We start from the raw sequence: 13,958 nt of genomic DNA, 5'->3' as shown, positions 1-13,958 counted from the left end.
TTTCCTGGGGTGAAAGCCCCCAGGTGGTGTTGTCATCCCACCCACTCGCTTGCCACAGTTGGTTTTGCCAAAAGAAATTAGGAGTTTGACAGACTGGTGTCCAGAGGTGCAGCTGTTGGTGTACAGGAGGACTAACAGAGAAGAAAGGACACAGCCCTGAGGGATCCAGTAGGGATAGACCAGGAGACAGAGACCGGCTGACCCAACCTCACAAACGGTCTGGAAGTCTGTAACCCACTTGCACATGAAGTCTGACACATATAGCTGGGAGAGCTGGTCTCGGGGCAGAGTTGAAGTCCAGAGTCCTGAAATAGGATCCTGGGGAGTCCAAATGCTGGAAGATGAAGTGTAGGACCATGTTTACAGAACTGTCTACAGATCTGTAAGCTCTTTAGATGAACTGTAGATGATCCAGGAGAAGATCTACATTTTGAGGAAAGGAAAGGCATTCAAAAGACTTTATGAACACAGAAGACAGGGCGACAGGTCTGTCATTTAGTCCTGTGATCCTTGTTTTTTGGGGGGGGACTGGGATAATTGGTAAGGTCTTAAAGCAGACTGGCACATAGCAGGTCTCCAGTGAGGTGTTAAAAATGTCTGAACACCGAATACAGTTGATTGGCAGAGTGCTTCAGGGTGGAGTTGATGACAGAATCCGGGCTTGCAGCCTTACAGTGGTTGAGTCTTTAAAAGAGTCTTCAAATCTCCCTCTTTAATGGAGAGAGGTGTAAGGGGTGGAGGAGGGGGGAGCACTGGGGAGGGGGGTTGTGTTGCTGATTCGGGTGAAGCAATATGGGAAGGACTGCTGCTTATTGGAGAATGGTGGAGTGGGCGATGTCACCTCTGTCCCACTGTCTTTCAAATCAGCTGTAGAACTCATTCAGACTTTTGGCCAGGTTGTTAGCAGAGTGGGGGCCAATCCTGCAGGTTTTAGATGTGTCCCTGCTCCAAAACCACCGGACTCAAATTGAGTCATTGTGCAAAACATTATAGGCTGTTGGATCTATTTCATTTGAGTCAGGTGTGTTGAAGCAGGAAACACTGGAAAATCTGCAGGACAGCGGCCCTTGAGGACCGACTTTGGGCACCCCTGCTTTAGTCCCTTTCAGACAGAGGCAGCATACTTTCAGCCACAATAGTAAAATTTCCCTTTTGGGGATTAATGAAGTATTCAGTTTAAAAGGCAGCTTTACTGTTAACACCTTAGAGGCTCCTCTGGATTGCGTATTTGTAAATCATAGCGTTTCTCTGTTATTGTAGCTGCTGAGCACAGCTGGCATTAGTAAAACACATTTATGAAGATTTCATGTGCAAAGTTAAAACGTATCCCTTTGATGTGACCTCAGGTACTTGAAGCGGAAGGACAAATTACATGAAACCTTTTAACCGCTCTGATTTAGAAACTCTGAGTATTAATATTTCATTTCAGATGTTACAAGACAGGGAACAGCTCATATTACGTCATCAATTTATGCAGTATGTGGTGTTTGTCCTCACTATGTATATTTGCTTTACACTGTTCAGTGGTGGATTGGCAAAGATGGATGCTTATGAATTGATTTACAGAAGTAAGCACTGAAACATGAGGGTTATATGACGTTTTTAGTTTTACTTCATGGTTGGAGCCTCCTTTACTCACAATCTAATCCTGGAAATTAAAAACTGCATATGTAAAAGCCTAAGTACACATTACTGCGTGCCATATTAAATAAGGCTCTGATTCCCTTTAGGGTGCAGCAAAAAACTGTAGAACAGTCTTAATTACAATTTTCTATAACCATCAGTGATTGAAATGCCGGTGGCCTGACTGAGATGGAATTTGCACTATTGGAGCATTTGGCTTATTGATATTCATGAATTCTAACAATTACTGGTTTGGTTACTAAGACATGCAGATTCCAACATTTTTTAATGTTGCATTTGAAGAATACAAGGGAAAGGTGTGAAGCATGATGTGCAACATAAAGAACAAGTTAAAGCAGCTTTTACTAATGACACTTTAGGGTTATGCTAGTTGTTCATTAGTACATTAGCCTTGAGCTTTCAGTTCTTCATCACTGAAAATATCTCACCTTTTTGCTGATGACACCTGGATATTTTTGTGTGTGTGTGTGTGTGTGTGTGTGTGTGTGTGTGTGTGTGTGTGTGTGTGTGTGTGAGAGAGAGAGAGAGAGAGAGAGAGAGAGAGAATAGCACTAGTATGAATCTCTGTTAATCACATTGTTTTTCCTACATTTTCCTCACCAACAAAGCATCTTACCGGTTAGCCACTTAAGAGCTTTTTGTGTGAAGCAGCAAATCCTATATATTAACAGGAAGGATCTGCTTCTAACATGGTTAAGTGTTGTTTTTAAACCCTAACTGCAGTTTGGTATTTCTGTTGACCAAACTGTGTTAATTTACAAAGCATCTGTAGGTGTTGATATTGAGTATTATTATGCTGAGTTGCGTGTTGGCTAAAGTGATTTGGCAGAAATCAGTGTTGCTTCTAAAAAGGAGAAGCTGGAGCCTATCCCAGCATTTAGCAGGCGAGGCAGGGTACACCCAGGGTACAGTCCATTGCAGGACCAACACAATGAACAATTAAATATAATCATTAATTCAGTGATTGGTCCTTCATTTATGTGGATAACCTAAATTTTAGGATAAGAAATAAGTCCTAAAGGGACACAGGATTGACACCTCAAACATCCAGGTTAAAGTAGAACCAGAATGTTTACGTCTTGGAGTAAATATGTAATTTTTCATTTTCAATCTTATTAAAAATGAGTTAAAAGTACAGACCAGCTACTTAAAAGATTAAAAATAACCTTGAAAAATTTAATTCCGAATTAAAATGATTATTCAAATAAACTTAAATCTGAAATATGTGACTGGTTTATTCTGATTTTTATTTTCTTTCTTTCTTTGAAAGTTAGTTCTTCCATGGGGAACTGATTTTGGATTACGGACCTTAAACTGAGAGATTTTGACCATTGCCTGGATTGCGACACCGACTTGTGGACGACAGACTTTAATAGCCAGTGGCTGTGTAAGCTAAGTTAACTAGCTGGCTAGACTACCAGGTGGCAGCATAATAACATCACAGTGCAATGACCACAAAGAAAGCTCCTTTAGCCGAGGATATAGACGACATCAAAAAATCCCTCTACTTTCTATGTGAGGAAGTCTCTGCTGTTAGTCTGCAGCAGAGGGACATCCTGGACCTGATGGAGAAAAAGCTCTGCAACTGCAGAACTTTGATCTTCTGTACATCAAACCCGTCATATGGCCGAGCAGGTGTCGGGAGGAGGTGCAGAGGAACAGAGCGAGGAGACCGAGGTGACAACTAGGCCCGGCCAATCCTGCAAATTTTGGTATAGATCCAATACCAAGTAAAATTAGGCCAAGTATTGCCGATACGATACTTTTTGCTTGTAATTTCTCCATCGTTTCATAATTTTACCATTAATTATTGATCATTATTATTAACATAAACATAGTGGATGTCGTAAATATGTTTATTGACATGGATATTTAGGTTGTGTATATATATTCCTCCTCCTCAGCTGACAAATTTGAGGTAGTATACTAATGCTTCAAAACTGATAAAAATCAAAGCACAAATGGTACTCATTATGTGGTTTTTCATGTTGTAAACCAAAAGAAGCAAGAACTGGTTTTCTTCCAGTAGACATAAATATGTCATTTCCACCCCTTGTCTAATCAGAACCTATCCAAACCTCCAGATCTTGGAATTGAATAAAGGTGATTAAACATGTTCTTCATGTAAACCTCTGTGTTGCATATGCTGAGCCCGTCTGTGTAACTGTGATTCAGAGATTACACAGTGTAAAAATCGACAACAGAGCTTTGGCTCAGATCACTATGAAACTGGTTTAAATAGTTTAAGATGGAGAGGAATTCTATCCTCTTAGGGAGCTAAGTCTGAATAGCTTTTTGTTTGACTCGTCCATCAAGAAATATTCTGGTTCTCCAAACTGAGAGAGTTCTGACTGTCATCTACTGCAGGTAAGATACTGACTACTCATACTTTACTTAAACCCATTTCAAAAACCATAAAGTGTCATTTGAGTCCATTCACCCCCTGGTCCTGATGGAAATTCTACATCACTTTGCTCCACAAGTATCTCCTGTGATTCAGTGGGCTAAAAATAACCTGTGTGGAAAGGCAGGAGTTTAATAATTGATTCCCTCTACTGGGATGCCTGCTTTTATTGGAATCCCCTCTCATGACCCCATATCAGGGAAACCACAGCTGTCTCTTTGGACTCTGTACAACCAATCTGGGCCATACTTGAAATTTAACCTCTTTAAAAGGCACTGCTTTTATTAATCCATGTGTGGCATGTGAGACGGTCTATCGGAATACTGATGACCCAAACATTTTATATTAAATGTCTTTATGGTTCGAAAAGCATGCAGTCATTATAGATGTTGAAAACATAAGACTTATTATGGAGCTAAAACATAACAGCTTAAATCTGGCTTTGAAAAAAATCTAGCTTGAACTTAAAATAGAAGTATTGTTTTAAACAAATGTTTATGCTGACTATATTTTTATACGCTGACAGTATTTTTTTATGCTAACTGTTTTTTATGGCATGCTACTTTGAAATTATCTGCATATAATTTACAAACTGTGGGGAGCTAGTCTCTTCTCCAGGTCTGATGATCGTGGGAGAAGGACAAACACCTTCCACAGATGCCAGTTCTGCAGATATGTTCCTTTTTTGGTGTACAACTGGAATAAGTTGCTAACTAGGTTTAGCTTTACAGTAGGATCAAGCAACTTTCTGACCTTAAAACTCTGAGCTTCTGACTCGTTTTGATACCACACTGACATTCATTGTGCACATTTCTGGAGCAGTCGTCTCCCTGCAGCATCCTGAAGCTGAGAAAGCACATTTCACCACTTTTTCTTCCAGGACATCACGTTCCAGCAGCATTTCACTTCACAGCACCACGCCACATCCCAGCAACTGGATATCAACACAATGGTCATTTTGAACAGGCACCATGTCTGATTCAGCAAAGAAACGCAAAAGGACATTATTAGAGGAAGAGAGAAAAAGAAAGAGACAGAAAAATAGAGACAAGAGTCAACATCAGGTTGACTTTTACTGACTGAAGAGATCATAGAGTACAGGATGCTGGATGAATGCTGAACTAGCCATCATTAGAGGGTCAGCTCAAGGAGAAAGGGTTTATTTTCACTGAGCCAATTTGGACCATTTTAAACAAACCCCGTCCCACTTCCACAGATAATACAGTTCGTGTAGACCAGTGGTGGGGAACCCTGGTCCTCAAGGGCCACAGTCCTGCACTTTTTCCATGTGTCCCTGCTCTAACGCCTGATTCAAATCAAAGGGATCCAACAGTTTATCGAGTTCTGCACGGTGACTCATTCATTTGAATCAGGTGTGTTGGAGCAGTAACACATGGAAAGTCTGCAGAGGGCCAAGGTTCCCCACCACTGGTTTAGACTGACATGAATGTTCATTTACTCTCTGATGCAAACCAAAGAAGTAAAAGCAAACGGAGCATCCAGTGAACTAACGACAGGAGGTGACGTAGATCAACATGGTGGATATCTGGCTGCCTCCTGTTGCTCATACTGGACAGATTCTGGTAAAAACCGTATAGGTTTGAACACCAAAGTCAAAATAGAAACCAGACTGCAGGTAGGTAGGTAGGTAGGTAGGTAGGTTCATTCCACAGATCAATGCTGCCAAGAACAAAAAACCTTTTAAAAGTAAAATTTGTCTTATTTTTAACAGAGTTTTGAGCACTAGAGGCCTTTAATTAAAGGTAGCTGTACAGGAAAAGGAACAGACAGGGATGACATGCAAGTAACTGCAATTTATGAACTATTTGATACAGTAACAATTAAGCTGCACTTAAAATACATGAAAAAAAAGAGGATAACTTGTTTATTTTCAATTAATGTAGTTTTTCATTTGGTGACTGATCTTTACCTGGTAAACCTCAGATACCCAAGTACAAGCGAAGGCATCATGTAATGTATTTATATATGTTGTTCTGCTTTTGTACTACCATGTTCTTGATCATAATGTAGCTTTTATTCATTATCATCTCACCAACTGCTTACTTACGTGAATAGATTGACTGATAGAGTGACGATTGTTTACATTTTCTATTACATGCTATTGCAAAATAAAGATTTATTATCTGTGAGCCACTTTTATGCCTCTACCAAAATAAAACTACACCGTAATAGCAGCTAGAATATTTCCCCAACAATCTGGAAGCATTGATGTTAAAATGCTGTCCTTAGTTTTAGTTTTAAGTTAATGAGGAAAAGACTGAAGTTCAAATGAAATCAGAGAGTCAGTTATATTGTTCTGTCTTAAGTTTTTCAATTTGAAGTTTCCTCCCACAGGACGGCTGCCCTGATTAGTTAAGAGTCCTAATCTCTCGACAAAGCAAATCATTAACAATGAATTATTAAGTTGTGCAAAATATAACACACACACACACACACACACACACACAGACTGATAAAACATGAGTTTTGAAGCTACTGTAGATGTTGTATTAATCACTGTCTGCTACAGGAGACAGCACATTGTTTCTGTGCCAAACTCCCACTGAATGCAGGTCTTATCTTTTTCAGTTCAGCAAAACAGAAAAAAAAAACTTGGTTTTATTTGTTTTTATTTTGTTTGTTTCTTTTACTGCTGCAGCTCAACTGTGTGTAGCACTTTTAATGTACTAGTTCATATATTCGGTAATGATTTTACTGCTCTGGAAACTCTCACTTATGCCTCCTTCCAAAAGCTCACCTGGCTTGTAAAAGAAAGTTTTCATCTTGTTAACTCAAGATCAACAGGTGAAGTATAACATTTATTCAGACATTTTAATAGAGAATCTACTTTTTAATTCCGCTGAAGACACGGAAGCAGCTGAGAACTGAAACTACAGTTGTGGATATCAAAGCTGCAGCATTAAAACATTTAAACATATTATAACAATATATTGAGGTTAAATTGGGCCAGCACTGTTCAGGGTGGCACATAAACTAGCCTCACAAACTGGTCCTTTATCGTGGGCAATAATCCTTTCTCATGATTTTCAGTTCTGAACAAATGAAATAATATGTTAATAATAATTAATTAAACTCCTTTGTGGTTCTTTTTTCGGGGTGATCAGCTCCAGCACACGCTCATCACATCATGTGGCTCATCGGGCCATTTCTGTGTACACAGTGGATTGATGGCCCCTTATGATGATGATGATGATGATGCATAAGGAAGCAATAGATTAATATACAAAATACTAATATCAAGGATTATGCTGAATACAGGATTATTTTAATTTATGATTTAGTAATGTTATGAGTTGAAAACCAACCAAACAGAAACATTAACTCTGGATCTAAGCCCTCATCTTTGGCCCTGCCTCTTCACCTGCCTAGCAGCTTTGCTTTTATTACTTGACAAACATACTAATGCAACATGGGAATAAATGTACTCTTTAAAAGTTGTATTTGCAACCAGAGTAATAAGCCAGACCTAGTTCTTCATCATCCTTATAGTTGTAGGTATGTAGAATTAGTGACAGCAGTGGGAATGTTCATTAATATTCTCAATTTAAATAAAAATCATGTTAAAATTATTATGATCCATTTTTCAGCAATCTGTATCAAACAGAAATGTCTGTTTCAGTCTTTATAAAATTATGGGAAGGACAGGTAAAGTAGGACATATTATGACTGATTACATGTCAGTTAATCATGTAATCAAAATTCACAACTGTGGGTACAACAGCTCATCTTCTTCTCCACCCTCATCTCCTCCTCTCTGAACTACCTGCAACTTTCTACTTTCACATGTCAAAATAACACACAGATTCATGATAAGGAAACAAATTTTTTTACTTAGTGACTGATATTACCATCACAATTAATTACCAGGGGCGGAGCTAGAGGGGTGGCCAGGGTGACACTGTCCATCTCAGGTGACTGACAGATCAGTGGAGGAGGAGGACAGAAACGTCTTTCCAGACCTGCAGTATTACTATTTGAAGTAAATATTTAAGTAGATATTAATTAACTAGTCATCCTTTAAAATATTGAAATTTGGCTACACATTTCTAAGGAGCTTTTGTTGCTGTGCAGATACAACACAATAATGTCATGTAAGGCTTTTTATCTTATGTTAGCATGAAGCTACACAGCAGTGCTAATCTAATTATATGGTAGCACTAGCTTAGTTTTAAGATAATGTGGGGAAACCATATGTCATATTTAGTTTTCACCGAGTGTATTTAGGGACTAATCAACTCATTTCGGATTCTAATATTGGAGCTGAAAATAAACTAAAGATGCTAAAGGAGAGCATTAGTATTCACATTATTTAGTGCTGACTAGGCTAGAGCTACATGATTCAGTTTCAGGTGGCTAGTAAGGCTGCTAGTTGATTTAAAAGTAGCTACACATGAATCTATAGAGAAATATATCCTGTTACCAGTCTGATTATGTATAGGAAGATATAAGAATAAAGCGAATGTGAGATATTTCTGACTTTTTTGTAAACAGGAAGGACCCAGATCAGGCTAAGGCAGATCCCAATGTAGAGCTAGCCACACAAGGATCCAGTCTACCAGCACCAGACAGTACACCAGAAGTGATCCTCATACTACCACATCAAGTGCCCCATATTGCACCCCAAATAAGCCAACTTACATTTATGTGCACTTTTAAACCTTATTTCTGCTTGTTGATCCAGAGTATTGATGTAATGTTTTATTTTTCATGTCTCTCTAACGTGACCACAATTATCACAATAGTGTGTGTGTGTGTGTGTGTGTGTGTGTGTGTGTGTGTGTGTGTGTGTGTGTTTCTTTGTCCCTGACATTCTGACTGAAGACACAACCACTGTTAGCACCATCTTCTGGCACTAGCTAGTGCTAGCTCTTTGGAGTGTATTTTGGGACAGCCAATCACACTGGCAAGAAACAAAAAAGCAGAGCAAATCATATCAGTTAAAATTGATTATAAACAGGACTTAAAGCAGTGGTGTTGCAGTGGAGAGCACAGATCTCTCCCTTAGTACTACAGAAAATGGCAGGGACTACTCAGGACATGGGTAGACATATGTCCCTACTGTTCTTACCCAATTCTACACCCATAAATTCACCTTGAATGGATTACCAGTCCATCACAGAGACAACACAGACAAATGAAAAAAGAACAAAGTAGTTAACTCTTACAAATTTAATCTATTACCTGGGAACAGGTGTTGACAAAGTTCCTGCTAGTCTGTTATAGAAGGACTTCTTCAGTTTTGTCTGGGTTTAGTTGACTTTTTGTTCTGCACAAGCAGTTTGTACAAGTTACTACTTTGTGCCAGAATATGTTTATAGAAAAATACTTTTTGCTGTCTTTTCAAAACTATAGGAAGCTGCCGACACCAAACAATACGTCCAGGTTTTTATCAGGGTTTTCTAGCTTCATGTTAAGGTTTTTAGTTTTTTTTTTTTGTTTTGTTTTGTTTTGTTTTTCATCAAGTGTTGGTCTTGGCTTTTCTTAGTCAGTTGATTTTATAGTTTCTGTTTTAGTTTCCCTGACTATTTGGGATCTGATGTATAAACAGTGTACTTCTATGATATATATTATATTATTGTGACAAAGTGGGTGAGTTCACACCATTTGCCACTGTTTCATATCATTTCAACCATACTTGTTTTATTTTAACAATGTTAGCTTCATCATTGCTCAGTGGTCAGCACACACCAACTATCCCGGGCCTGTTTGTGTTTTGCTTTCTATTTGAGTTCAGCTAACATACATAAACATCTGTTAAAGCAAGACTCAGACCACTGTTAATATCTTTAGTTCTGTTTATTTGGTTAAAACAGTTTTGTTTGTTTAAATATTTAATTCGAATATGTTTCTCACCATACTTACCATGTGTTCCAGGAGCAAAAGGAGGAAAAAGTACATCACTTCCTGTATTTATAGGGTTTGCCCTGATTTAATGATGCCACTGGAAGGGTTTAAGTATTTAGGGGGGGGGGGGTTAAGTATGTTTTGTTACAGGAAATGTTTGATTTTCTATTCCCTAGTTCTGTGGGTGGTACCAGGATTCAGTAATTTAAATGGTAAGTTGAATTTATGTTGAAAGGATAGACTCACCTGTTAAGTGAGAGGAGCCCAGGGAAGCCATTTTGTGGATGGAACTCAAGCTTATATAAGACTGGCCTTTAGTCTGTGTTGGGGGGGGCATGATGACGCAGCAGGGTGCATGTCTAAGTTACATTATGTTTCTTTGCATTTTTCCGTATATATTTTTGTTGAAATTTGCACCTTGGTGAATAAATTCTTGCCATTTTGGAAGACCTCTGCCTACTGCCATCTTTCTGTCACTCTGGTCCCCCAACCTACAACAATTATATTATATTATATTGTATGATATTATATTATATTATTGTGTTTTTTTCCTCCAGATTATGTTCTTTATCATTAATCCAGTGGCACTATTAAATAGTACTACCGTAGCAGCTGGTCTGAATCAGTAACAGTAAGTTAAGGCAGGCATGTGCTATTCTGTTTGCTTCTGGTAATGACTTTCCTGAACTGGTCCGCTTTCTTTGATCTTATCTTAAAAAAAAAACAAAGCAAACAATAAACAAAAAGATGAATTATACTGTGAAGTGGAAAAAATATACTTATTATGTCAGGATAATAGTTAATTCATTAAATCAACATAAAACAACACAGGACTGAGGACAATGAAGAAAACGTGAATTTAAATGGTAGTAACTTTGGCCATTCCTCTTTCAGATTCTAGTTGGAAATTATGGAAGATAAGAGCTGCCATGCATGAGTTTTTTTTTTAACTAGCTGGTAATCTTGTGATAAGAATAAGTGACTTGTGATGTTCAGATAATGACATCAAAAATATATATTAACAAGCAGGGCTGCTTACAGTTTCTGTAGTAAATTCTTTTGCAAAATATTGATTTTCACTCAGTTCTCACTGTTAATATAGTTATCTTTAAAAAAAAAAATAGGGTGCAAAGACATATATATCATCAAAGACTTTTCTAGTTAAAAGAAATCTGCTGAATTTATAACAAACTGGGTCATCCATAAATGAAAGAAGAAAATGAAATAAAGAAATAAAAAGTGGACTTCATCATTTTCAGTGCTTTCATTTACCTTCACATCACTGTCACGACAGACATCCCTAACAGGGTTTTTTTAAAGTTTTTACAACTACTTTAAAATCACACAGCATCATCGTCTGTTGATGATGAACCACTGAGACGAGTGGAATCAAACAGTCGGATGTTCAGCACAGCTGATCATCCAGTGATGGGCAGAGCAGAGAAGCTCACGAGCAGCTCAGATCAATAGGAAGGATGTGGCAGGTAGTCTAGCCTCTTCTTCTACCTCACCTCATGCTGGGTCTCTTCGCTGAATCCTCCAGCAGAGGCATCGATCCCATGTTCAAAGGGTGGAGGTGGTAAAAGTCCACCTTTCCCCACCTACACACAACTGTCTGCTTTTGTCTGTTTGGACCACTGGATCTGTCATGGACTCACTTTAAAAAGCACTTTGAAAAGATGTAAATAAACATTTTGGTCAAGAGAACTGCTGCTCGCTGGATATTTTCTCTTGTAACTTTAAATTTCTTTTAAAGATCTTTTAGTTTGAAAGGAGAGACTGTTTTAACCTGTAAGGGATGTATTTGGTAAATGTTTTGGCCCTTACACGTAAAACCAGATGAGGTTTCTCTAATTAGCTTTCATTTGTGGATCAATGATGTAGAAATGAGCCACTGATTGTTTTCAGAACAAAGACCGCTCTTGAAGACTTATCTTTGACTAAACTAATCTGGACTCACCTGCTTTTTCTGCATGTCTGCATGATTTGAATTGATTTAGTAACTGAATTTGTTCTAGGTCTAGTTTTTCTGCTTCCTCTCTGGAATGAAATACCCAAAAATAAATTAAGTTTATCTTCACAACTACAAGGTTTGTACGTATAATCTTGGTCTCCACAGAAAGCTGAGACATGTGAGATTACTACAGAAGTGTCAAAATGAAGATATATGTGTTACTGTGTCAGTAGTAGAAGTAAATTCACCTGGAACACAGTAGAAAATGTAAATGGTGATCTCCTCCAAAAACAAAACCACATTATTTTCAGTGAAAACCAGACGATAGCAGCCCAATTCATCTAGGAATTAGTGAAGTCTTGGAATTAGTAAAGAAGTCCTAGGAATTAATAAAGTAGTCCAAAGAGTGGGTGACGTAATCTAGAGCTGGGTAAAGTAGTCCTCCGTATGAGTAATGTATTCAAGAGTAAAGTAGTCCTGAAGAAAGTAAAGTAGTCCTAGGAATGAATAAAGTAAGTCTGATGAGGAACTGTGCTACAGTAGAAGGTAAAAAAGTAAACCTGAGTAGTTCCAGATGTTTTAATAAAGGGGTTACGCAGGTAAATATCTCAGGAAGCCATCGGCCGATGATGATGAAGGACACCTCTATCAATGGTCAGTCAGGAGAATCCAGGGAAAGCCCCACGTTCACCTTAGAAACACCATGAGGATCCAGAAAGAAGTGAACCCCAAGACAGCCTATGATAGGAAGAGTGAATACTAAAACCTCTTTTATCTCCATGGAAACTAGCAGAACCTTCATGATGTTTTACAAACAATGGCAGAGTCACAGGAGAACACATTAACAGAGTTTTTAGAGCTGGAATAAAACTTTTCACCAGAAAACAGCAAAAGTAAGACACGATTTCTGATCCTGGCTGCTAGCTCTGAGTTTCTGTCCCACTGTGATGAGACAGACATCTTTGTAACCAGCAGAGTCTCTGCTTTCACACAACACATTGTTTGTGTGTTTTGCTTGAGGTGAAGAAATTAACAGAAGCTCTGGATTTATTTCTTCTATCTGTTCCCAGATCGCATCCTGAACTGGTCTGCTATGGTGCTCCACCGACAAACCTTTGGCTAAGTTAAAAATTTCTACCTTGATTTTCACTGATCAACTAAATAAATAAATCCATTAACCATCAACAACACCATTAATTATAGCTTCAGAAGTTATTGTTAAAAAATAATAAAAGTAATCTGAGGAAAATCAGCAGGAAACCTGGAAATATGCTCAATCACAATACTGCTGATTAAAACACAAACAGCTGGAGGATTGTAAAACATGTGGGTAAGAACCAGTCGGCCAAAAAGGACGTCTGATTGAAGTGATTCCCTGATCTAACACAGGAAACAGACAGCAGGACTGCAGGGGGAAAAAAGTGGAGACTTTCCAACTTACACATCAAAGCGAAGGTTCTGCTTCTCTTCAAAGAAGAAATCAAGGACAAACTTTCTCACAAAGTCGGGGTTCAGTGTGTTATCAATCACTTCCGTTCGACCAAACTGCAGGATACAGAAAAAAGAAAAAGTCAACATCCTTATGATCAATGTATAAAATGTTTTTGTGTTAATCGTTTTTGGGGTTTGAGAGCAAAAATCTGAGACTAGTCACTTAAAATTAGTATAATTGAAAATGTCTTTTGGAGAAAAATGTGGCCAGGTCATATCAGATTTATAAATTTATATCAGATTTATTCGGGACAAAAGCAGACCTTATGTTATAACATGATAATCTTATTGTAAAGCCTTGAAACCTATCACTTTATAATGTGGGAGTTATATGCTAAAAACAAAGCACATCAGAATTTTTCATTTATTCTTATATATTGTAGAAACTATTTCAATTTTAAATTAAATTAATAAAGCAGTTTTCCAGGACTTGTTATGCAGCAGATATACAGAGACAATGCAAAGCTGGGAGTTACATAGAGGAAAAGTCCCTACATAATTTACAATGTTGACACATACAGCAGAGATATTGAATCTTGATATTGAAACACCCTAGTAGTTCTGAGGCAACCTCAAGTGTCATGTTGCTGCCATGGATGG

At 38.1% G+C, this 13,958-nt stretch overlaps 1 protein-coding gene across 2 annotated transcripts in view; it reads right to left on the bottom strand.

The window, feature by feature from the left end:
* The window catches only part of LOC121636354 (copine-9-like), a 194,949-nt gene that overhangs the window by 111,271 nt on the left and 69,720 nt on the right, over positions 1-13,958 (bottom strand). For both annotated transcript variants that reach the window (XM_041979806.1, XM_041979807.1), the window contains one exon: positions 13,309-13,412. In XM_041979806.1, the coding sequence (XP_041835740.1) occupies positions 13,309-13,412 (104 nt within the window). The remainder of the gene's footprint in view (positions 1-13,308; positions 13,413-13,958) is intronic.

Source organism: Melanotaenia boesemani, chromosome 3 (assembly GCF_017639745.1).
Source record: "Melanotaenia boesemani isolate fMelBoe1 chromosome 3, fMelBoe1.pri, whole genome shotgun sequence".
In the NCBI taxonomy this organism is placed as follows: domain Eukaryota; kingdom Metazoa; phylum Chordata; class Actinopteri; order Atheriniformes; family Melanotaeniidae; genus Melanotaenia; species Melanotaenia boesemani.
The sequence above is the reverse complement of the archived record's forward strand: the minus strand, read 5'-3'. Positions and strand labels throughout refer to the sequence as shown.